The 24727-nt window shown below is 40.2% G+C and overlaps 1 protein-coding gene across 4 annotated transcripts in view; it reads left to right on the plus strand.

The window, feature by feature from the left end:
- The window catches only part of LOC145447617 (PDZ domain-containing protein 8-like), a 32879-nt gene extending 9369 nt beyond the window's left edge, over nt 1-23510 (plus strand). The window contains exons 7-31 of one of the 4 annotated variants that reach the window (XM_080325856.1): nt 466-564; nt 1789-1905; nt 3158-3275; nt 4380-4515; nt 4988-5079; nt 6816-6981; nt 8061-8252; nt 8679-8772; nt 9265-9409; nt 9467-9507; nt 9739-9841; nt 10186-10376; nt 11103-11213; nt 11844-12004; nt 12746-12827; nt 15375-15507; nt 16229-16414; nt 16508-16627; nt 16695-16835; nt 17375-17452; nt 18732-18812; nt 18882-19056; nt 19488-19602; nt 20498-20663; nt 21584-23510. In XM_080325856.1, coding sequence (XP_080181982.1) covers nt 466-564; nt 1789-1905; nt 3158-3275; nt 4380-4515; nt 4988-5079; nt 6816-6981; nt 8061-8252; nt 8679-8772; nt 9265-9409; nt 9467-9507; nt 9739-9841; nt 10186-10376; nt 11103-11213; nt 11844-12004; nt 12746-12827; nt 15375-15507; nt 16229-16414; nt 16508-16627; nt 16695-16835; nt 17375-17452; nt 18732-18812; nt 18882-19056; nt 19488-19602; nt 20498-20663; nt 21584-21648 — 3108 coding nt within the window. In that variant the 3' untranslated portion in view covers nt 21649-23510. The remainder of the gene's footprint in view (nt 1-465; nt 565-1788; nt 1906-3157; nt 3276-4379; nt 4516-4987; nt 5080-6815; nt 6982-8060; nt 8253-8678; nt 8773-9264; nt 9410-9466; nt 9508-9738; nt 9842-10185; nt 10377-11102; nt 11214-11843; nt 12005-12745; nt 12828-15374; nt 15508-16228; nt 16415-16507; nt 16628-16694; nt 16836-17374; nt 17453-18731; nt 18813-18881; nt 19057-19487; nt 19603-20497; nt 20664-21583) is intronic. The other 3 variants (XM_080325858.1, XM_080325857.1, XM_080325859.1) reach the window with 3 other exon arrangements.
- The last annotated feature ends 1217 nt before the right edge of the window (nt 23511-24727 follow it).

The raw sequence follows: 24727 nt of genomic DNA on the forward strand, positions 1-24727 counted from the left end.
GTAATATTGCTTAAATATACACGTCAATGCATTGAAGGATTTGGCCGCTACTGTATGTAATGGAGACTAGCTGTTTCAAAATTTATATGTAGGCTTACACATGACTTGAACTATAACCCATGATCTCTGATCACGCGTTAGGCCTACTGTACCGTACGTCTGATCTCATTAATGACACATTCCAAGACTTGAACTGAGCGTGGATTCTGTAGACCCGGCGGTAGTCAACTCCGTCGTTGATTTATGCTACTCAGCTAAAAGTGAAAGTGCTGGGAATTTCCAGGAAATGCCAAAGCTACGACGAGTAAAGGTCTAAAAAAGCGGGAGATTACTCAACTTTGCATTTGGAAAAATTGAAAAGGACATGTTATCATTCAGAATTGAGATGTACCTATCTCTGCGAGTGCGACTACAACAGTACTAGTAACGGTGCCTCAAATTAACCCCTGACCTGCTCCTTTTCAGCTTACTTCCTTGATCGTTAATCAAATTCGACGAACAATCAAGAGGAAGCATACATTTCCCCATTACAAGATGCGATACAACCCGTTCTTCTCGTTTCAGGTATTTACAATGCAAGCTACCTACCTACCTTATTTTTCATTGTTCATCCATAACCATTAACTATTCATTTAGTTCCATATGTGGTCAGTAAGAAATTACTGCCTTTTTGTACAGCAGTAGTTTTTTAAAGAGTTTCTTGGAGGTACAGAACTTCAATATACAATTGAATAGTATATTCATATTGAAATGAACCCGAATAGTACATTGAACGCTCTCTCATCCGAAATTTCATGCTGGTGACGTCATATTTTGTGATACGATTGTTGATATACAATGTTCTTTCCAATTCTCTACTAGTTGCTGACGATTACCCATGACGATTGTCAGCCGAAAATATTCGGGTTCATTTCAATATGAATATACTATTCAACAGTAGTTTTTTTGTATACTTACTCAAAGAATATAGTCTTCAGACCACTTCTGCTTCAACTTATAGCTTTATGAAGCTATCACATATTCACAGGTGACTGAGTAACAAAAGTGACTCTGACCCATTCAACTTGAAATAACTTGAATACTTTTCGGAACTCGCGTTCTCTACTACTCTAAGTAGTCTTCAAAACTAATATTTCTACTTGTAATTGAGAAGGAATTCACGCCATTACTTCTACTTGCACTTGAGTGCCAGCAATGACTACTTTGAGCATGCCTTTGTCGTTCTGTTAATGTACTCGCATAAGAGCAAAATACTCGGATTATTCGGTCGTAGCCCACTTGCAGGATACGCTGCGAATGTAGATTTTCTCTACAGAAATCTGGGATTCATCATTACATCCGCATCCATAAGATAGAACTATATGAGTTCAAATCATTTTCAAAATATATTAGCAGAGCCAATATACCCAAGCTAGCATAGGCAATATACCCAAGCTGTATCGATGAGGTGTCGTAAAAAATGGTCAGTTACCGAGTAAATTGGCTTTACTTGGCCTTGATCATTCAGTCGTATAATCGATCTGAATTCAAAAGACTGCTAAGCACTTTGAAAATATTCATCAGTCACAAAGTAATTTGGCATTGTTCGGCCGTAAAATTGATAAGAATGAAATAACTGCCATTTATGCAAAACATGTCAATTAGATAGCTTTGGGCATCAAATATTGGGAAATACAAGTGTACCTGAATAAAAAGAGAATTATTTTATGCCGTTGCTATTAGAGCTAGCAGACTTGAGTACTCAGTTGAAGTGAGTGCTTCTAGCAATGACTGGACCATTCTTTTCAGCATCCCGATTCGAGTCCGTTTGACGGTTTCATCTCGGACATTCCGGTACATCCCGCCGTATTGGAGGTGTCCATTTCTGCTGCCACCAGGCTGCTGTTCTCCAACAAAAGCGAAAAGGTGCTGGTAATTTTGATGTCGCCTGTCGCAATCGTATAAAATGCAGCAGGGTCTATTTTTTAGACATGTCCCATACATTGTTAGGTTTGTACGTATCGGAGTCCATAGTTATTCAATTCAATTTGTTGCTAAAAATAGGCTATGGAAGGACAGGTGACAAAAAAGGTGTCATGTGTCGGAAGGCGAGATTGATATGTCAGGACGTGGTCCGGTGAACTAGAGGGTTAACTAATAACTCGTATTAAGTTAAATAAACCAAATTTTCGCCGACAGAAGGAGATCCTTTACAATCCAACATTATTTCAATAATATAGGCCTATGATGTTATATGTATGTCGAAGCGTTTTCCCCGTGTTTTGTTTAATTTGATTCTCAACCAGTGTTTGCTATGACGACAACATTGTAGGCCAGTACGGCAGACTTTGTCTATCATTTCTTTTTTAATTCCTCCGTTACGTCATACTAAACCAAATTGGTTTTCATTTGAATCTTTGCTTATATGCTGCTTATTGTGCTTTTAACTCTTGATTAAAAGCCACCCGAAAATTATTTGCGTTAAATAAATGATACCACGATGAACGTAATCCTGAAAGGAATATTCAAGTTACCTCCGGTCAATTTTTGAAATTGTTTGAATCATACAGTACTCATTGAATGCAAGGTCTACTTTTGATGACCCTCGATTACGGCACATACTGAACTCTGTCGCAAGGTCGGGCAGAGCTCGAGTAATTTACATCCATTTAGCGTGCATCAAAGTGTGGAATTATGCGGACTTTTCACGGTGCTAGGTCATATGAATTCCCTTTTACAAAACTAACGGTAACGATTCAACAGAGGTAGTTACCAATCACATAGTATCATAAATCTCCAAAACACCCTAATTGTGTGATGTCTACTCAACATTTAGCCGTAGTGACTTTGCCTCAATTCAACTGACGTAGGCGTCCCAAAATAGAAAAAGCAATCAATTGGAGCAGACCAAACTGTCGTTAAGTAGGCTAGTGGAATATTGCAAATAACGAAGCTCGGCGACCATGCCTTAAGCTGGTATTGTAAATATCAGGTGGGAATCTGTACTATTTTTAGACGCAGTGCTCGGAAAATATTAGATTACAGACTTATTACCCAGCTGCAGCTGTGACCTACCAATTAATGATTCCTATTTCAGACAAATTTTCTTTCTGCTGTCAATCGCGATGTCAAGTTGATTTGACGCGCTATTCAAGTTTTAACTTCTGTCGTTTTAAAGGACCGTAGCTCGGAACACCCATCATGCGTGATCTTCGCCACGTTATCTGTGAATGTCGAGTCGTGTTTGGGGAAACCAGTATTACATCATATCTCGACGCCGCTGGTATCGAAGTCTGGTGAGGTTCTTTTAGACTTTTAGAAACATTACTCTATTCTTGAAGTTTGTGATTGTTGTCCATACAGTGGAAGTTAATATTGGTTAACTGTAAGAGTTGTTCTTTTCCCATTAGTCAGTCATTCTGATATCAAAGTATGTTACGGTAAGAGCGGTTAAAAGTAGCTGGGATGCTATTCAACTTGAAGTCGAAGTAATGCAGTAAATTTGACAAGCAATTTTCGAACTGGAACGACGCCTCCTGCACCTTTATTATTCAATCGCAAGCCGCGGCATCCAAATTTGCAGGAATCAATCTTCTTAAAATGTGCGGAATGACTAATGACATCACGACAAATTGGTGTAAATTCGAAATTACATCTTATTACGGTCATACATGTGCTGTGTTGTCCGGCTGGTATGATGATTTCACTCATAAAATGATATGGATATGTATGAAAAGTATTTTCTGCTACACATTATCTAAAAGTAACATGCAAGCAAGTTATTTGACCTCTGAAACAGTTGTGTATCAATGGTTTCAGTCTAAAACCAACGCCACACGAGCAAGTGGATAAAAACACACTTCAGCATTCTGAAAGAGTAGTGGCAATTCGTTACAGGTGTATCTATTTTGTCAATGTCGTGAATTGGCAGCAAATAACACTCGTAATACGAATTACTAATTAGCAACTGAATATTGGAGACAGAATGGGCTTTCAAAACCACAGGTTTTATAGTTTGTAATAGGAGGGGTTTCGACCCGCAAAACCCCCCTGGCTACGCGCCTGGTACTCGAGTAGAATAATGAAATAATCCCATTTGTCTCATTAGATTAAACTAATTATACCGAAATGCTGGTAATCTAATTCTAATAGAATTTGTGAAATGTTTCTGCGTTCTAATTCTAATCTAATTTCTTTTGCGAATCTAATTTGGAAAACAGTGTGTAGCTATAATTTTAATTCTAATGCTACTCAAGGAGAATAGCTGTCTTGTTGTCAGCATTGTCAGTGACCATCTCTGGTGAAGGCGCTACTTTTCCGAAACTAGGAACTGGTACACAAATTGAACGGTGCATTGTATGCGAATATTGTGTCTAACAAATATTGAATATTATCGCCAGAAAATATCGATCCATTTCCGCCGGACGATAAAAAAGACCAGCCGTCCACTTCGAAGGGACTGGACTCTTTGTCGAGGTCTTGGCTTCGACGGAGAAAAGAATCGAAGGGTCCCAAGAAAAATCAGCCGGACGCCGGGTAAGGTTTTGCAGTCCGCTGCGGTGCACTCCGAATTAGGTTCGATTTCAACTGGTAGATGTGAACGCACAGGGCTTAGAAAATTTTGATTTTGTTGTAAAAAAAAAATTTCAAATTTTGCTGCCATAAAATTGTCAAGTTGTCTGAAAAAACGAAGCTTAACGATTGTTGCTCATTTCCAAGCGGTTGAAGTGAAGTTATTGCAGTTGTAAGTTTTGGATTCGCAAAAATCGCCTGGACGGTGGGCCATCCAAGAATTATTAATGACACACTCAGATAACTTCGCTTCTATGGGTTGGAATTGCGTCAAATTCATGCATTGAGATATGGACCCAGTTGTGAAAGATCATAACACAAGTCCACGAATAATTTCATTCCTCGGAATCCCCTTATTTTATTTAAATACCTGATGGTATGTCAAAATATTGGCCGACACAAACGCAAGGTGTCAAAATTACTACTATTTTTTCAGTGATCATCAAGAAAAATCGGAAGTGTTGCAAGCCAAAAAATCATTAGACCTGAATATACCTGAAACCGACGTGCCAGGTATGTTGGATCTGGGTATGTTGACAACGCATTGATACCAAGATTGCAGTTGTTTGTTTGTTGCAACTGTTTGTGACCAATAATGCGAGCTAATTTAGGATTACGCCGTTATTCATCTGACGTGGCACACCGCATTATCAATTACAAAACAATCAATCAATGAAATCGATTGTTGTTTTTGAATTGCGTCCGATCTCCTGCCATAGAATTGGCGTACACGATTCACAATGACTTTTGAAACAAATCCTTATTATGTAAACCAGTGATTCCCAACCGCGGCCCCCAGCTAGCCTTCTTGCGGCCCTCACAAAAATATTAGGAAACAGATTTATGACATGAAATAAATATTTATAAAATACTCTTGCTTGGCGTGGAGTCCGGAGTTTTTAATTAAAATTGCAGGAAAGTTGTGAGTAGACTGCTAACGTTACGTCGTTGCTGTTTCAATGCAATGTGCCCTAACTTTCCAGTTGAACGAGCAGTAGTTATAGATATACGTATTGATAACTAATCTATGGATAGATGTACAACACGTGACTCACGGTTGAATTCGCCGGGATGCGTACTGCTGAGCCGACTAAAAGCAGCATAATTGGTAGTCCTATACCTCGCGACCGAATAATTTGATATGTCCGGTCTTTATCTAAAACTAGTGCAGCACTGATTCCAAAATTACGAATTGAAATCTCGCCAGGGCAATAAAGCTACTCCAAAATAGCCGCCGAAGGTCGATCGTTCTGAAGAATTGGAGCGCGGAAATGCAATGACCATAACATTGGCCAAGGATGACATGCACAATTGTGAAGCGTCCAAAAAATAAAAAATAAAAAGGCAAAACCAGGCAGCAGCTGTCCAGTTCTCCTCAATTTTAGGCCTACTCTACTTAGTGAACTTTTTATTGATCTAAAGCAGACAAAGATTCTATAGAGCTGCAATCATTTGGTCAAGTTGGTACGTGCTTTGATGCTTTATAATAGGGTTACCATATTTTGGAAATCTGAAGAGAGGACACTCTTCAAAATTTTCAAACTTGAAAAACTGGTGGAAAATTCTGAAAAAATGATGAATTTTCCCCACTTCGTGAGAGGTTGACTAAAAAAAGGTCAACTTTACGGCTCACCTCCCGAAATACCCGCGGAAGCATTACTTCAGTGATGATTTACTGTATCTCAGTCGATTTTGCCCTATATTTAACCAAAATTCTCAAAAAAGAGGACAAAATCTAAAAAAAATACATTTGGGCGTCCTCCGAGGACACTTTCAAAAAAATCAAAAAAGTGGACAAATCCTTTTAAAAGAGAACGTCTGGTAACCCTACTTTATAATTATTGCTATACCTAATGAGCGTATTAGCGCGGCCCCCACCGTACTCTGAAATTCTAAATTTGGCCCTGACACCGAAGAAGGTTGGGAACCACTGATGTAAACTATTCATTTATATTTTCTACTTACAAATTTATGATAATATAAAGTGCTGATGCAGCCATGTCAAACTAGTGCCTCATCATTTTAGAGCATAATTTATTATCAAGTTTTGATTGTATTTCCCATTTGTTTTGCGGCACACACAAATTAGGTGAATTTACTAATACGATATATTAACATTAGAATATTATTATATATCCTTATATTTATAAAGAGTATGGAATATATTCCGTATTTTCGTACAGAAAAACCTATATTGAATGTCATGAACATGCCAATACCTACATGAATATGCTATTGTATACATGTATCGAATTTGTACACAGGTAAAAGCGCGCCTGGCAGTTTGCTCAGTCCCGAGTCTCCAACGTACGTCATGGTTGCCTTAAACTTCGGTGCTACTTTGAAAGAAGAAATCAGAAAGGACGGACAGAAATCGGTGATCGTCCAAAACGTCACAGAACACCAAAACAGCGGCCAGTCAGGCATGAGGTTTGAACATCTGTTATGCTGGTTTTACGGTGTTCCCTTCAGGTTTTCTTGCATGATGCGGATGATGATTTAAGCCTCTTTTAAGTATTTTTTCGTAAACAATCGATGGCCGTTGAAGAACCGCTTGTGTTATTTAATAATTTGTTAACAGATTGAAAATTAAATTTTGATTATTTACTTTGTGGTCACATAAACGGTATATTGTAAACTCTTCGAGCCTGCCTTTCTGTCATGACGTCATAGTGAGCGGTGCTCGTATGCTCACAGATTGATACTCGACTCACAATCGAGTCAGGCAATCAATTTTTCTCAGCCCTAGTAATCAGTTCCCACAAAATACGCTATTGGTACTGAAATATCATCACACTATTGAAATTTTGAGGTCTGGTTAAGTGGTCGGTGCTTGAAATGTGCGATGAATGCGATTTTACTTGATGAAATTTATCTAAGGTTAATCTTTACCAAAATTTGTGCGCTTCTACCACACTGGACTGGACAGTGGCGAGATCCACAGCTGCAACACCGATGGGTTGCCGAGTTCGAGTCCGACTGAGTGTTAGGTTGTCTATAGAAACGATGTTCACCAAATTTGGCTCAATTCCATCCAGTGGAAGCGGAGTTATTGCCGTCGAAAAAATTTGGATTTGAATAAAATAGTATTTATGGCGGGCACACCTATAATAAATAATTGAAGAATTGGTCACTGTAAATACTGTTTCATTGATAATCCAAATTTTTTGACGGCAATAACTCCGCTTCCAATGGATGGAATTGAACCAAATTTGGCGAACAACCTAACACTTTCAGGGGGGCGGACAGAAAATTTTGAAATTTTTTATTATATATTTTTATATAATAGATATAAACTTTCTTCTTTAGCAATGCGGCTACTGGCTGGAATTAAACCAGATTTGGTGTGTAGGCTTAAATTAGGTAACCTAACAATTTTATCAAGTAGCCAGTACAATTTGAGAAAAAAAGTCATTTTTGAACACCCCTAATGACCATTGTAGCCGACAAATACCATGAATATCACAAAGAAACAAACCACACTGGACGGTTATTTTTCTTCTATTCAGAAACGGAGACACTGTCGTCGAACTCAACGGCGTACCGATCGCGTCGTTGAGTCAAGCCATCGCCACGATCGAGCGCGTGCGTTCTTCGAAGGAAGCTTTCAAGTTCAAAGTGAAACGTACGAAGCGCGAACCGGCCGCCCCAAAAAATAGCGACAGCAACAACGACCCCGACTCGGACAGGTCGAGTGGCAGGTGATTGATTTAAAAACTCTTTTATTTGCATCCTTGCAAAATTTCGTCTTTTGCCTTGACTGCTATACTATATTTCAGCAGAGGTAGTCAATGTAGTACTCTAGCAGTGGAAGTGATTTCATAAATTTTGACTTAAGTACAAGTAAAAGTAGCAATTTCTGTCGGTATTCTAGGCTTAGTTTTGCCTAAAAAGTTGAAACTGTTCAGTAGAGTGGAAGTAATCTAAAATCACAACGCATGGTACGAGTAAGCAAATCCTGCTTGAGTACATTGTTACTGACCACCTCCGTATTTGAGTATGAATTACAAAGCAGTAACGTTTCATTGCAACCTGTGTATGGCAAGCGTGGTTTGATGTGTGATACATCGAAGGATACATCCATGCCCATATTAGGGAAACCAATATGGAATATATTGTTGTTACAGCATAGAAACGGAATCAGACCACTCGGACGTGGAATCGGACGGTTATCGTGACTTTGTCAACATAAGTTTGGACGTCGCTGAGATTGAGGCAAAGGTCAGTGTGAATACCCCGTGTGACAGACGCGGTTCTTGAAATTATGTTCTTTTAACGTCATACGGGATAATTGCCATGGCAATATCACTCCTGAAAGTGTCGTTAACGATTTGACAAAGGTAGAAACAAAGTAGTTTGATTTGAAAAACTATTAAAGTAGATCTAGTAGTGTGAAGCATAACAACTTCACCAGGTAGTGATAGCGGACTGAACCCACGAGTTTCATACTGACCACCTCTGTGGGTGTATTGTTGTTATACTCGGAAAATCAGACTCTTACTTACCCATGTCGAATTCTAGTACTCAAATCGTTGTGCCCAGCACCCATCACTAATACTAGAACGACTAAGCGGTAACTTGGCATAAAACAAAATTACAAAATTACATTTTGTCTTTGTGATGTCAAATTTCAATATATCTACACTTGACGATCATGTTCACATTTGTTGTCATTGCCATTCTGAATGCGATTTATATATTTTTGTAACAAAGGAAGTGAAAAGACGGGCAGTGTCAGCGATCGGCGTTGGTGAATCCCGCAGCAGCTCTCTGTCGAACGATACCGACTGCAGTGTCGAAGTGCCTTACATGACGTTGGCGTCTTCTTCAAAGCCCGACACGTCGCAAAATATTCGAGGTAAGGCTCGACTTGTCAGTGTAACAAGTCAGTGATTTCATAACGGACTATTTTCAGAGGAAGAACGGAAGTACACGCGGAGGGAACACATACACAAGGTGCAGTCTTTTCACGCACTCGCAAAGTAGTATTTAATGTTTTGTACGTCAGCATGGTCTTTGGTTCCAAGTGATCTTCGATCTGTTCCAAATCTGCTTATTTGTTGTCATTGTTCACATAAGATCTACAATATCTCGTCTTTAACTTACATTGACTCGGTATTCAGTCGTGGTTGATCTGGACTAGACCTCCCTCACACTCAAAAGTTTCCCCGTTCGTTTGATTATTAGGTGATTGCGCCACGTTCTAAGAGCGAATCGCCACCTGTTTTACGCAAAAACGCGCACCCTAGCAAATCTTCACCCGCTAAAGATAAAGAAGAAAGCAAGAAAGGTAAAATTTACTTTCCCCGTGATTAGCTAGGAATCTTTCACTTCACCTGGTTCACATTTTCCTAACTATTCGGATGCACCAACTGTCCATATTTTTTGTTAGCTCCAGGCATAATATTTTGCAATACCGGCCTTAAATATTGTACAAGTCTGAAAACTACTGAAATTCCGTACGATAACAGCAAAATGAACCTTGAATATATAATTAAATGTTATTCTGCAAGAATAGTCCAATCATGCTCACTTATCAAGCCCTAACATTTTATGAAAGCATAATGAATGTGTGCTAACCAATCTTCAAGTCAATGTCGAATGCGCGATAAACTCGGCACTTCTCTTGTCCAGAGTTTCCATCAAAGAACAAGGATACTTCAGGATTGCCTGGGACTTCAAAGTCAGATACAGGCGAGCCAACCAAGCCGGCCCCGTCTATAACAGAATCTCCAAAGAAGCAATTGGATCATGTCATCGCCGCAAAGCCAGATAATCTGAGCTTTGCTCGTGTTGATAACGATGAAAGCGCTCAGATATATAAGGTAAGCCGTCACTGTTTTACTGTTGGGATTCCTTTTCTTTGGATGCCGTCCATTTTCGTGGTGTAATATTATAAAGACTAGAACAGCATTGTGGTGCCATCTGTGACATAAAACCCACTTAACCTGTGGGAGTATTCATGTAAAATAGAATATGTATCCTCTACTAATATGCTGTGTTGTTGAAAAGCTCAAGTACACTATTAAAAGTAATGCAGTAACATTCTACTCGATTGCCAGCACAAGTATTTTGATACTGAACAACGTCTGTGTGTGACTCGAAATTGTTCTACTATACAATAAGGAGTTGGAAATTTGTCAGGGAAACATGGTAGCATCACACTTTGTGATTGCTATGTGTATTTTGTTGATGGTTTTATCAGTTAGTCTATACCATAATTTGTTTTGTACACTTCTTTATTTATTGATGTTACGAATAAAAGCCTATCTATCCATCCGTCTATCATATCGATTTATCTATCTAGTTATATTGTCTTAAACCTGGTTTTGTCTCTCTATTTGGTCCTCTTTTGATTTGTGTTGTTGCTTGCACTATCTTTCTGGTTCTAGTTGGAGTATTTCTTCTCCTATCCCCCAATCACCCTTCAAACCAGCACATTAGCGCTCACATATAGATATCAGTCTGGAATTTACATATTAGTCGATTGCTGATGTATATATTTAAGAATTCCAACAGTTCTTTTTACTATTTCAACCCCCTCTTTACAGACCACTTTGGCGAATTGCAATCAGAGGGAGTATTCTTGGGACAACGAAAAGTTTTCTTTCAATCTGAAAACGGAACACAGATATTTGAACATACGATTTTGGACGCAACAGGTAATTCCACCATCACAATTAACCTTCAACGTGGAGAAAGCATCACTTATCAATTCTACCAAAACTACCCAATACTACCACTGGATAAAGTGTAATATATTGCCTGTTCTTCAAAAAAACTTTTTTTCCTAATATCACTGGTATAGTAATTAAATTTCTAGGTTACCAAGATGCGATGTGCTGAAAACAACCACTAGCTGAATTTTATATTGGTACTACAAAAGATACTTCGAGATAATGACCACTTGACCAGCACTTGGAAATATATTTTCTGCATTTTACATGCATGTCAGTTTATTTCCTATTCATGGCTGCCATCGTTGCATCGAGGCTATCTCAATGAAGTTGGAAAAATTCCAGCTAATCAGCGTCATATTTTTAACAAGTAACTATCTATTTATCCAAATTCTATCATATAGGCACTTCTCAATATGAAAACAGGTGAAAAAGCTTCACTCTCCTATCAGGTAAACCAAACACAATGTTTGGTCATTCAAATGTTTTATAAAATGGCTGAAATTTTAAAATTCTACTTGTGTAACTAGCGCAGGTAGACTAAAACTAAAACTCGAGTGTTTCAAAAAAGTAGACGTTAATGACCACTAAACATCGTTCTTTGTGCTCCGGCAGGTTAACAGACTTGGCGTTGTCAAAGGAAAGCCGTATCAGATCATCGCTTGCCTGTCCGTTCCGTTGTGTGAGCTGGAAATGTATTGCAGCGGTGTGACTTCGCGACGAGTTACGAGGCGATTCCCGCTATCGGCTCCGAACGAATTGCCGCACGACTTCAAGTATGTTGTTATCAGGATGTTTATCGGACATTAGTAAACATATAAGACACACGTGGAGCATGTTGTCATCAGGCTCTTAATTGGATATTGTCACTGCAAGTATAATTAATAGACAAGTGATCATTAAGACAAATGAGTTTGAGAGAATGGTTATCAGATATTTTCAGGCTGTTTATCAAATATTTCGGTGTAATAATAATAAAAATATAATAATTTATAGCAGTGATTCCCGACCAGTGGGTCACGAAGGTATTTCAGCTGGGTCGTGAATCATTTTTAAATGTAGCAGTTTTCTATTCAATATGTCATAGAGGGCTGCATCAAATTTCTCTTGCCATGCCCCAGTTGCATATGAACCCATCTCGAATCAGGCCTAGACTTGATCTATCTTTATCCAACATGCAAGCGTAACTTTCGTATTTATAGTACATTGCATGTAAATTGTATATACAATGCTTTGTTCCATTTCTCATTAATTTGTTTTTTCATTCGTCTGGTCATATGTAATTGTGGGTCACACAATGATACTTACTATCAGGGGGTCGCGAACTGACAAAGGTTTGGAAGTATTGACATAGAGTGCCGAATATAGCAATATATCATCCCTACGCTTGGGCGTCGCACACAAGAGTCGTAAGATTATAAGGATATGTAGATAAAACGGAGTTGGAATGCACCTATAAGTAAAACTTCAAGCGAGTCAGATAATCTGATAAAATTTAAATGTAATCTTGTCCGCAGGTGGTTTTTCAACGATCCCGTTTCCAGTAGGAACAGCTTTCGCGAGGAGTACTGCTACGGTGACACCACACTGACAGCTAAGGTAAGTGCGATTGGCTGAAATAATAGCATGGTAAAAGGTAAACGGTGGTTCTCAACCTTACTCAATTCGCTTAAACAGCCCAGGCTGTGTCACGGAAATTAAGTAACTGGCCTTCCGGCGCGCAGTGTTCAATCGGTCTCCACTCCGAGTTTAAAGCTTAGCCTGTATGATGCCAAAGCAGAATGAGAAAATCATTACTTCGGGTTAACAGATTGATAGAAGAGCAAGTGCATGAATGACGAACTCTAAGTATATGGACGTTTGTAAGAGGGAACTAGTCGTGAATTACCATTGAGCCGGAGGGAGTGTTCCTAATCATCTGTTTACACTGTAAAGATACGTGGCTATAGTTCTGTATTTGTCACCATCGCATTGCAGGTTTTCTTTAGGTCGCTAAATTGTGCTAAACATGAGGCGCTTCGGATAATAAACCAGTGCACTGCCAGTTATTCTGATTATCGTGATGAGTATTAGCAGGCGCGTAGTCATCCGAAAAGTAAGGGGGTTCGATTTTTTCTAATTACCAATATAGCGTTTATTCATTACGGCTAAGTGCATTAGTGAAATGAAGATCATACACTCTCCGGGTGTTGACGGAGCTTGCCCACAGTCCCATAGCGCTGTCAATTGGCGAGTCCCTGCATGCTGATTAACAATTAAATTGGCGAGCGTGGTACCGCACATTACACAGCCTCGGCGACAGTTTTCGCAATTCAACATATGTCCGTGCCCGTTTTGGAATCTGTTCTATAATAATTTCTGGTGGTTCAGACATTTATCGTCTTTTATAACTCGAGTTTTGACGCACGTCTTCTGATCATTTTGTTTTAGCATTAGCGGAAATCAGATACACACTTTGAATTCTGTTTGCAGACATTGGATGTCATTCAGTATCGCGATGTCACTATTTACTCAATATGGCTTAACAATCGCTAACCAGCATACAGTTAACGGCATTGTCTCCAAACCTTCGAGGGATTGCAGCCAATGTTCCCTCTAATTTTGGAAGAGTCTGCGCACACTCAATAAGTTACTGCGCAGACCCTTGGACAACTGTGCGTAACGACTAAAAAATAAGGTCATCAGTCCGGATTTATTGTGCGCAACTTCGATTTTCTGTGCGCAGAAACCGTGTCAGCACTGCGCATTTGCGCACGTGCGAAGCTTAGAGGGAACATTGATTGCAGCCAAAGCATCCTAGGCCCGAGACGTGATAGTCAGGCAAGCTTGGATATGTTTCGCTTCAGGCCTATTGCAGATGCGATTGAGTAGGCCAGCGATGATATTATGCACATCAAGCCAATGCGGATGCAATTGTAAAGGCCAACAATGGTATAGCGCGCACCGGGTCTATTGTAGGTATATGCGTTTGCTCAAGCCAACGGAATCAGGCTACGTGGAAACGCGATTACCAGGCCAGCGACGATCGCCGCGTGCTCCGCAATCAATGACCCAATTTCGCACCGATCTCAGCAGGACTAGGCGTTACGTTGTGCTCAGAGCCAGAGGATTCTCGTTAATTGGCAACCGCTTCTCGCTAATTGGCTGCACGCAACACTGATGATACGAATTGTTGAATTGCAACTGAATATTTGAGTTAGAATGGACATTTCAAAAAATGTGGTTTCTGTTATGTTCTTTATCTTGTTTGAACAATAACTCATACGACGAGGTTGCAATGTGAAATCAGTATATTATACAGCAGAATAACTTTAAGGCAGCGACACTATCCAGAGTGCAGTTAAACGAAAGACCAGTAGACAACAGAACACAGGGTTTCAAAAGGGGGAGGGGTCACCTCCGGTTACGCGTCTGAGTATTAGATCACCGCTACACTCACACTCAATCATTCAAAAGAATCACGCGCCATTAGAAGTTACTCCGTAAACACTCGTGAACGCTGATGTGTATACTGTATAACGCCAATATGAAACCTTATGTCGCCCGTTTACCTGCTCACCGTAAACACTATTAAATGCGATCGGATACATATTCGAATTTTAACTGCTGTACTGCCTACCTTAAACGTTGTTTACACGTTTATCAATGCAGGATGGGCTGTGGTGCGCAGGTATAATTGTGCAACGCAATCGTCCTAGCAAAGATCGAAGCCCCAGCTCGGTAGTTAATCCAGGGACGGCAGCTAAACTTGCTGATCCCTTTTCATGTGCCGAGCACACTTGAAACCGGTATTTCTTAATCTCAGAAACTGGTGAATCAGTCGCCGTGACAGGTTCCATACTATCATAATATTGCTCAGCTATTTCACGCAGGGTGACATGTACGCTGAACTCCTACGTTGCAGAATCTTTCGACAGAAGAGTCACTTAATAACGACTTATTGACCCTAATAAATGAATATACTCAAGCATAGTCGAATTGTATTCAAAGAAGAGAACATTACATGGCAGAACCACACAAACCAGAGCTTCAAACATATATTTTATAGTATGGAAACAACCTCTCCACTGGTCAGCACCACTGCATGCTGATACGTAGGAGATACAAAAATGAATTTTGTCTCAATTTACACTCATTTCTTGTTAGTTGCTCCCGCATTCGCGTAACCACAACAACAGCAGCAATCATGCGAATCCTCCCGAATCCGAGGAATCAGCGAACACTCGGGACGCGAATGACCTCGCCGATGAAATGTTGAAGAATTTATCGCAGGCAACAGGTAAATTTCGTATGTCAATTGGTAATCCTGTATGTTAATTATCGAAATTCATCGGGCGTGAATTCAAAGCGATTCGGAGATTCAAAAATTAGATTTGAAAAGAAGGATTCAGTTCGATTCAGCTGGATAAGGAGAGTTTGAAATGGAGGGGGGGTTGGAGTTTTTTCAAATTTACCAAAATAGCATCAATTCATTAGGTTTAAGTACATAGTACATACTTAAATAGTGATTATACCAGCTTCCTATGTTGGCAAACTTCCGTGCATGATAAATTACCACCGAATCCGGCAGTGCTGTCGGTTATTGAGCGCCCACAGCAATCAATGACCTAATTTCGCGTTCAAATGAAAAACAATCTCAACGGGAGATCGCTTGACGTCATGCCCAGACGACGCAATTCAGTGCATATCAAACCGTTCATTGTCATAAGCATCATAATGTCATACACACAAATCTTGTTTCGTTTCGCTCTATACGCTATGCTGCTGCTATACAACACAGGTAGCATTTTCAGGAAATACGGAAATTAGCCTATATTAGAATTAGAGCATAGAGACATTTCACAAATTAGATTAGAATAAGATTGTCGACATATCGCTCTAATTAGTCTAATTCTACAGCAACAGTTATCTGGATGTCCGAGGCTGGTGCCCAGTAGGCCTTCACTTACTGATGGCATAGAACAGTGTAGCACACTTTTTTAAGTATATTTTACCGACAGGCAAGGACTTCCACTTTTCCCAATCCACTCGGTGCCCAAAACTACTGATTTCGAGGCCGACTCAGACTAATCCCGACGTACCCGAACGTTCCTCCAACTCGTGCGATGACAGCAAAGATATTGTCGAGGAATCCAGCGGAAATGTTCCAGAGACAGAAACCAATAATAAAGACGACGTGCCTAAAGGTATGACATTGAGTTCGGTGACTTTGCAAATAGACTCTTTTAGCCTCCTTGTTGGTTGACAGTGTGCCACTTGTGTTTGCTTACATTGTTTAGAGAAAGTAAGCCTCACAAGAAAACTCATTGGGTTTTTGAGCAGTAGCACCAATAAAAGCCAACAGGAACCAAAGAAATCAAAGGTCCTGGAAGAACGCGGTAGCGTTTCTGAGGATTTCGGTGAAGAATTACTCATTGAGAATATACAGTATACGCGAAATATCCATACTTGATGTTATTTTTGCAGATTCAGACACGAATCAAGACGGTGAGGTCACAATCGGCGTTTTGACGAATCGCAGAACCGGTTTGCACCAGTTCGAACCGGTGAGGTTCTCGAAGAGCACAAAGTGCACGGATTGTAAGAAGAAGATTTGGACGAAATCGGGTAAAATGACGGGATTTCTTTCCAGTTCACTAAATTTTCAGTCAACCAGATTACTGATCGAGCAAAAACCAACGTTTAGAATGAAATCATGAGAGTATCTCTCATAAGTAACCCACGGAGTGGTTGAATATACAAACCCTATGTTCCTCTTGAAGCTTTTCATCTATCATTATTACCTTTAATGTACAATTATCGGATCGGGCTCACATTTTACGTGACGTTTCCGTTTGACTAAAAGATTGATTGTTTGTCTTATTATGCAGGAGTGGTAGATTGTAAATTTCGCCACTACGTGCATGCTTTGATTTCATCCGCCATCATATCAAATCCTTATGATTGATTGTGTTGAGGCGAAGTCACAGTACACGGAGCAAATCGTCAGTGCTCATCTTGAAAATTTTGTTCAAGACTCAACCAGATTTTGAGTACTCAAAATGCTGTGCTTGCAACGTGCATGGCTCACTGTCAGTCTGTTCGCTATGATTGTGTCTGTACATGTACGCATTTGTTTTTCTTTTATTTCGTCGCACTTTCAACAGGGCTGCAATGCGTCGCTTGTCATGCTGTCTGCCACAAACGATGTACTGACACTTTCAAGGACAAGCACGAATGCGCCGGTACGGGAGTGGTTTCGTTTTGTTTTCAAGCGGTGAATTCGCTCAGTTACTTACATGATAGACGCAGATTTTTCAATTTTCAGATTTTGAATATTGTGCAGTACATGGAAATTCAAATGCATGCAAAAGTTTGCGACGCAAATTTTGATTTTTGGACTGTTAACATTTGCTTTGGAATGTTTTCGTGTTATCATCATCGCTTACCTTATCCTTGTTGCCAGCATGCAGCATTTTTTAGCTACCAACGTAGCGAACATCATCGTTTCCAAGTTATTTTTTCAACTACGACTCGACTATTTTGATTCACAGTATGAGGCTCACAGTAATGACCAGGGCATGTTTTTTTTGAACTCCCGGCAGCTTAATGAATACTCGGAAGTTATGTAGTTTGGTGTTTTAAGCTGTTTGAAGGGATCTTATTTTGCAACTTCTAGCAACTTTTCTTCATTTTTCATGCAACTTTTTGCAACTTCTTCGATTTTTCCTGCAACTTTTTGCCAGTTTTTTCGATGTTTTATGCAACCAACCGCTGAATCAAATGAGGCAACCAACTTTTTGCTGAAATTATTTGGCGCTATATGTAAATAGATTGCTCGATTATTTCACTGTCGTTTAATTTGAGGTCCTTTCCTATATGAAGTACATTCAGGCTTGACCGCCGAAAGTGCAGCTTTTTAGTGCAAGTTTTGTGAAAAATAAGTGCAACAAAAACTTGCCCTCTTGATGACATGTTTCAACATAATTAGAGTTTTTCGCTAGGTTCTATTTGCTCGCGTTACTTATTTCGGGATTTGTGCTTTAACGAGCCTATTTCACACTGTACTGATAGATCACGAACTTTTACGTTAAGGTTTGTAGGCCTACAGTCTTTCGGTTGAGCCTGGCCGGGCCTTCTCAAACTGTGTGTGTAGCTAGATAATTTTAAAATCAGCAAGAGTGGATCGCTGTGGTGGGTGCATGTACTGTACATTGGGGATGTTCAAAAATGATACTTGATAAAATTGTTAGGTTATCTAATTTTTTTTTATTCATTTTTATGCAATAAATGAACTTTCTTCTCCTGTAGAAATGCGGCTACTGGTTGGAATTGAACCAAATTTGGTGTGTAGGCTTCAATTAGGTAACCTAACAATTTTATCAAGTGTAGCCAGTACAATTTGAGAAAAAAAAATCATTTTTGAACACCCCTACTGTATATGCACAATTGCACATGTACACTCTGTTTCCGTCTCACCTCCAATTGAGGATGTCAAATTCTCAAGCCTGTTCTTTCACAAAGGAGCTTGCATACAAGACGACTGCCACCATCGCAATAACTCTCCGATCGACAATGAAACAGATACCGACGGCAGCACCTCAGGTATATTGGTGTCGATTCGCAGCCAGTTGTCGGCGTCACGGGTCTCGTAAATTACCCTTCCGTTTCAAGACTCGGACGGAATACCAAACGCGGCCGCCAGCCTGCGAAACAAAATCATGGACATGACGTTGCCGAAGAGGCACCGCGACAATCCGGCCGAGATGCTGCATTTCAAGCAGGGGTCGCAGCTGCTCTCGAAGACTTCAGAAGACATGCTTGCCGTCAACGCCAAGGAAATGGGAAAGTGAGATCGCTTTCGGAAATTTGCAATTTTTGCAATGTTGTTTTGCAAACTGGATTAATAATTGATGAAGCGTGACCTCGATACCATAGAGATTTATGACGTGCAGTAGGAACAGTCGTCAGAATCGCTTATCTGCGGTTCAAATATGGTGACTTTCAACTTTTATTCGAGACCACATATTTGGAGCGCAGTGCCCCTTCAAGAGTCATGTCCCATCAATCCTTTTACTGACATGACATCTGATGCATGCAAGGCTCTGTGAGTATGTGGTTATGGTGCAGAATCTGTTAACTGACAGATATCACTCATTTTGATGTCATATAGACATAATCAAGACCCGATTGTGATTCGGCCACTCGAATTGTTGCGCCCAGCCCTTCACATCCAGTTGCATTACTCTTGCATTCATTCGGAAATATAATTCGATTCAGAGACCTACACAGAGACCTTCCGATGTCGGAGAGAAGGCGGATGCTTGAGAGTCAAATTCAAAAGGTGGAAACGGAACTGAACAGCGAGATCGCCGAGAAGGAACAATTTCTCGAAGTGAGATTTCTTTAATGGCGCCCCCGACGCTTCTCGCGTCTGCCATGTTCATGCATTTGACAATCGTTTAATATGCAACGACATAGACTTGAGATGAGATGGTTCAATGGTAGAGCATCCGACTTATTGATCGTCAGATTGTGGCTTCAATCCAGGGCTGGTCAGACCAAATACTTGATAATGATAGTATAACTGTAATATGTGGCTTCCCCAGTAGCCACTCAGCATGGAGAGCACGCGATGATCTTATCTAAAGGTTCGATTACAGCTCCATCTTCAAATCACCTCGATGGCGCAAACGAAAACAAGACTGATCTCTCTCTCTCTCTCTCTCTCTCTCTTACTGGCAGGTGGCTTGTTTTCTCTTGACAAGTCACGTTTTTAGATCCCAATTCAAATTTTGAGACATAATCAGACTGAATCTCGAGTCATGTCTGGATCCAGATTTTGTTTGGATCAGACTGACAGACAGAAGTTTTTTTCCAAAACGCATGAAAGTATTGCGGTGAAATGGTGTCCAGCGATACGACCATTGGCGGCTGAGGCCTACGTCAAACCTAGTCATTTTTGGAGTCCCGATATACAGGGCTCGAAATTTTTGTTGCAGAAGCATTTGTCCCTTCCTTCCATCGAATAACTCGACACTGTTCAGATGACATCGTAATCGCGTTTGGATATTCATGTCAAATGACGTGATACACATTTTTTAGCACAATATTACAAAATCAAAATTTCAGTATTGATACAGAAAAAATTCGAAACTAGAAGTGGAAGGAGGCCAAAAACACAACCAACTGAGTAAGTAGTAAACATTACCGAAACGTACTCAGGCATCCTGAACAAGTGCAAGCACTTTATTACATAACGGCATTGATTGATTCTGGCGCATTTCCAGGAGCTGAAGCGCTACGAGAACGGATCACGCCAGTGGAAACGAATCTGGAAAAAAATCTCGAAATCCGACGACAGACTGCAGCCGCTTGCCTTGCTTCTCTTGCATTACCGAGCCGGTTTGGAGGATTGCGAGTTTGACTCGACGGAAGAAGGTGAATTTCGTGGAGGTACTTTGCTTGTGTCGGGCTGAAATCACGACTAGTCAGCAGCAGGGTTGTAATGACTCGAGTTGCGATTTTCTGATGACTCGACTTGACTCGAGTCATTTTCTCAAAATACGGAAATGACTCGACTCGAGTCAATCTGTGTATTGACTCGACTTGGACTCGAGTCATTGCGCATGACTCGAACCAAGTCATATGACTCGAGATTCAGACGGACAAGACCGATATTTCATTGTAATTTCGAAGAACAGTAAAATAACCACCCTATTAACCACCCTAGTACTGGAAAATGCGACCAGGAGCTATTAAAAGTGAGGAAATTATTATGTTATAAATGCGAATCATTCGATATCACTAAATTGAGTTATAAATGTGGGTTTACCAAGACTTCAACTGGAAACTGAGCAGTCAACACAATGACTTGGACTCGGACTCGAGTCATAATACCATGACTCGGACTCGAACCTCTGCTCGATGACTTGGACTCGGACTTGACTCGAGTCAAAACTATAAAAGTGAGATTGACTTGTGACTCGGAGCTTTATGACTTGGTTACAACCCTGGTCAGCAGTCAGCTTCACAACTCAAGTAGAAATCGAAGTAACGCCTCAAGTACCTATTTCCAAGACTTGTAAAACTACTTCACGTGGTAGTAAGAAATGAAAGGTATTGAAAGTACTAGATTAAGTAGTTGTTCCTTAATTTACGCCCAGCTGTAGCTGTTGTCCCTGTTCAGGTCACTAGCGCCCCCGTAGGAGTGCTAGGCCTGCTTTGGAAACCACTGTTATCAGCTGAAAATTTTTTGAAATGCTTCGGCAATCTCAAAACATCCAGCCTGGCAGCGCTATAAATTGATGAAATCGAACCAAGCTCTGCTGCATAACCTCAATCGTAGTCATCTACGGCTCAACTATTTTCATTAGGTCTGATATTGTCTGACGACGAAGATGGAAATTTGTGCCGGCCAACCAGCGTTGATCGAATTTGAGACGATACAAGATCACCAGTGCTTCACACGCTCACCGATAGCAAGAAAGGGAAACGGAGCTATTTCAGTGCTGGAGTACTTGTCGTGTGTACACTAGTGGCTTAACTCAGCGCACACACAGTTGCTAACTATGAATGACCTTTTGTGGCAGAGCCGGGCTGAGAAAATAATTTCAATTTGACCACCTTCTGTAGGGTATCTTTTTCGAAATCGCAGTGCTTTAAGACACTGTATCTCCATAAGCTCAAAATCGTGTAAAATGCTTTCGTTTTCTCGTGGGCACTGTTAGGGTCCCTCGCTGTCGATTTTTATTCTTGTATTTTTGTCGTCACTTCCAAACTGTCTCGTTCACAATACGTTTCCGATTTGTGGACTCGGAGATAATATCAGCGTATGGCCAGTAGTTGTCTTAATTTTGGCTTTTGTCTCACAACGTATTCTTGTTGTTTCAGTGTCAGGAATGTGTTCGGTACATTAAATGACCCATCAAAATATGCAGTAATTACCACGTAACAAACTCTAAATTGATGTTGATTACTCATCTTTGAGCATGTTTAAGCTTTTCGTACATTTGTGACACTTTTCTGCAGTAACACAGCCCGTTTGGATTCTCTGACATCATACTCATGGTACTTGCGAAAATGTATTTATCACTAGCTCCTCTAGTAATTTTCTTTATCTTGTCGAATATGCAGTATATAACACTTATGCCGTTTTTCTCCTTACTATGTTATCACGTCGTGCGTCCACCACTGTATCAGCTAATCATCAGGTAACAGCCACCGAATATTGGCATTGGGTGCAAGAATCGTATGTGACTTGTCCGCTAATCTCACACTTCCAACTCCACTTCGTCCGGCCGGCAAGAAAGGATCTTTCTTGTATGAGTTTTAGAATGACAATCGCGCGTCGCAGCGTGAGACTCAGCCTATCAGTTGGCCAGTTTCAATAAGAATATAAGTGGATTGTTTTAGCTGTGGAGTAAAATCTAAATCTCCAAATTTCGCAAATCTCGTCCGCAAAATCCAGTTTCGATAATGTCGTTACTTTAAGACCAAGACACCTTCTAAGACACTTCAAATATCTAAGCTCGTCTCAAAGTGACAGTGTTTTTCTGTGCCGCATTGTACCTCGCTCCGATTGATTGTACATTATAATGAGTATATATACAATTTCAATTGAACGACCACTGCTATCTATGCTAATGACGAAAGTTCACAAACTATCATCAATCATGAAATTATTTTTTTCTTGTGACATTCCATACCTTCAATTGCACACTCATCAGTGGGTCAGTCACATCTCATGTTCCCAGATGATGAATTTCTGATATAACCTCATAGGCGCAGAGTCTGTCAAAGTGATCAGCGTTTCTACTCAAGTCGAAGTAGATGTAGTAGTAAATTGCCACTCCATTACGAGTGGAAGTCGCCATTACCAAGTCACATGAAGACTATTTCAGTGACAGAGGTACACAAAGCCTACTTCTGTGCTCGCAAAAAGTAGACGTATTTCGTTACGGACAGCCTCTGCACAGGAGATACATGTCTCACGTCGATCACACGGCACCCTTCAAGCCACACTGTCATAATCATACTATAGTTCGTATGCGCATGCTAATCCTGTTAATCGCGACCTGTAAGCCGAATTTTGCTTTGTCCGTCTGTACTGCACCTCTATGCTTCCAGCCAACTGTGATGTCATAAAATGCAATCTTTAGTCTGTTCACGCCGGTTTCATTACACTCGTCGAATCTATATGCAGTTCAATGTTTCACCATATGCTGTGTCTGTGTTGTGCTTCGTTTCTGTGCGTACTTCGTGCCTTTTTAGTCCAGTAGAAATGAAATGCTATCGTCTGAAGAGTCCTTTCAATGTGGTTTCGCGAGACGGCGTACGCGAGGGTCGATAGGTTCTGGAATTGGGATTTGTCGAGGATGAGCTGCCGTTAGAATAGCAGCTTTATCGCTGTGTACGTATCTGTTAGTAAAAGCTAGGATAGACAAAATCGTGATTCGCCTATCCTTTTAGATTGGGCAGGAAGATCGATGTTTGTTAGCAATATGGGAATATTTTTGGTGAAATATATAGTCACATAGTCCGCGATGATTACCAAAAGCAAAGAAACCGAACATTACGAAATGCATTGTCGCTCGAGGCCTAGCAGACGACACTCGCATCTGCTGTTGTGTATTGATAACACAGGCCAACAAAATGAATTTTCTTTTAAGGCGGAACATCTGAGATCCGTATCTGGGGTTTTTGAGGTTGCTGATTACGAATATCACATTAGTTTTGTCCGATTGGCCCTTTGTCAGAAGATATTTATACCCCTAACAAAGCCCAAAATTACTGTATTTACCCTTAAATATTTCACTTGGTAGGAAGAAGATCGTAGTTTTTTCTAGTTTTATACTGCGCATAAATAACTAATTGACTATGAAGAACCCTCGTTTCATTCTATCAATATTAACATGACATGATGCGAAATATTTGTTCGTCAAAAAAGCAGTTTGTCAAGCCTGAAAATTGTACTTTTGCACAACGGAAATACATATTCTCCTGTATCAATTGGTCATTCTACCAAGATTAAAGAGGAGTATAAAACTATTAAATTTGTCCTTGAAAGGCTTAACTACAATTCTCAAGTGCGTCTCCTTTCTTTTGACCGGTAAATGGATAATTTTCCGCTGAGTCAACAAAGTGGGTATACCTAGTAACCCTATCAAACTAGAAGCTTAAATCTGGTACATTCGAATATTGATGAAAGATTCCAATTTCACATTAGCAAGTGAGAGTTCACTGCATGTAATTTCTCCTAAGATGTAGTAAATAAAACTTTTTAGGTGATTATAAGCTATAAAGCACCCAACCACAGACAGTTTGTTCGAAAATTCGTATCTGCATATGGAACACTTGAGCACTAACATGAGCATAAAAGTTCACTTCCTGTTCAGTCATCTTGATATATTTCCTGATCATCTTGTTGATTAGAAAGGGGAGAGGCTCTACCTAGACATCAAAACAACAAAAGAATGATGTCAGGGCAGATGAGATGAACAATTGAACATATGACAGAC

This window comes from Botryllus schlosseri, chromosome 10 (assembly GCF_051294905.1).
Source record: "Botryllus schlosseri isolate E-star chromosome 10, Bs_hap1, whole genome shotgun sequence".
NCBI lineage: Eukaryota > Metazoa > Chordata > Ascidiacea > Stolidobranchia > Styelidae > Botryllus > Botryllus schlosseri.